General features: G+C 59.0%; 1 protein-coding gene across 1 annotated transcript in view; it reads left to right on the top strand.

Annotated features, from left to right (window-relative positions):
• Positions 1–206: 206 nt before the first annotated feature.
• The window catches only part of BOP1 (block of proliferation 1), a gene marked incomplete at both ends in the record, with an annotated part of 3,098 nt that continues 2,595 nt past the window's right edge, over positions 207–709 (top strand). The window contains 2 exons of the mRNA XM_010138650.1: positions 207–361; positions 536–653. Of these exons, the coding sequence (XP_010136952.1) occupies positions 207–361; positions 536–653 (273 nt within the window). The remainder of the gene's footprint in view (positions 362–535; positions 654–709) is intronic.

The following is a 709-nucleotide window of genomic DNA, read 5'->3' as shown; positions in this document are numbered from 1 at the left end:
GCCCTCCCCACCCTGCACCTTTTTACCCCTCTGGCACCCATGGGTGCCTCTGCTTGGAATCACAGAACCCCAAGTCTGAATGGACCTCAAGGATCATCTGGTCCAACCTTTCTTGGGAAAATCTAGTCTAGACAAGCTGGCCCAGCTGAAAATGGACCAGCGTCCCCTGCCTTCTCCTCATGCTGCTTCCCTCCTCTCCCCTCTAGGACATTCGCAACACGGTGGGCAACATCCCCATGGAGTGGTACCAGGACTTCCCCCACATCGGCTACAACCTGGACGGCAAGAAGATCTACAAGCCCATCCGGAACAAGGACGAGCTGGACATGTTCCTGGAGAAGATGGAGAACCCTGACTACTGGTGAGCTGGGAGGGGAAGGACTGTGTGAAGCGTGTGTGTCCACACATGTGCACACCGGGGATTGAAACACCTCGACTTTGAGAGCCCAGGGCTGTAGAGTAGAGGCTGGAGACCTCAAGGTCTTGCAGCACGTGGGCTTCAAGGCCCTGACCCTCCCCGGCCCGGCTCCCGCAGGCGAACGGTCCAGGACAAGATGACAGGTGCGGACATCAAGCTGACGGACGAGCAGGTGGACCTGGTGCACCGGCTCCAGAAGGGGCAGTTTGGGGATGTCAACTTCAACCCCTACGAGGTAGGTCATGGCACACCCTCTGTGCTTGCCCCAGGACAGGCTGGGGCCGAGCAGCC

This window comes from Buceros rhinoceros, unplaced genomic scaffold, assembly GCF_000710305.1.
Source record: "Buceros rhinoceros silvestris isolate BGI_N320 unplaced genomic scaffold, ASM71030v1 scaffold36916, whole genome shotgun sequence".
NCBI classification, from domain to species: domain Eukaryota; kingdom Metazoa; phylum Chordata; class Aves; order Bucerotiformes; family Bucerotidae; genus Buceros; species Buceros rhinoceros.
This window is presented reverse-complemented; position numbering and strand designations above follow the sequence as displayed.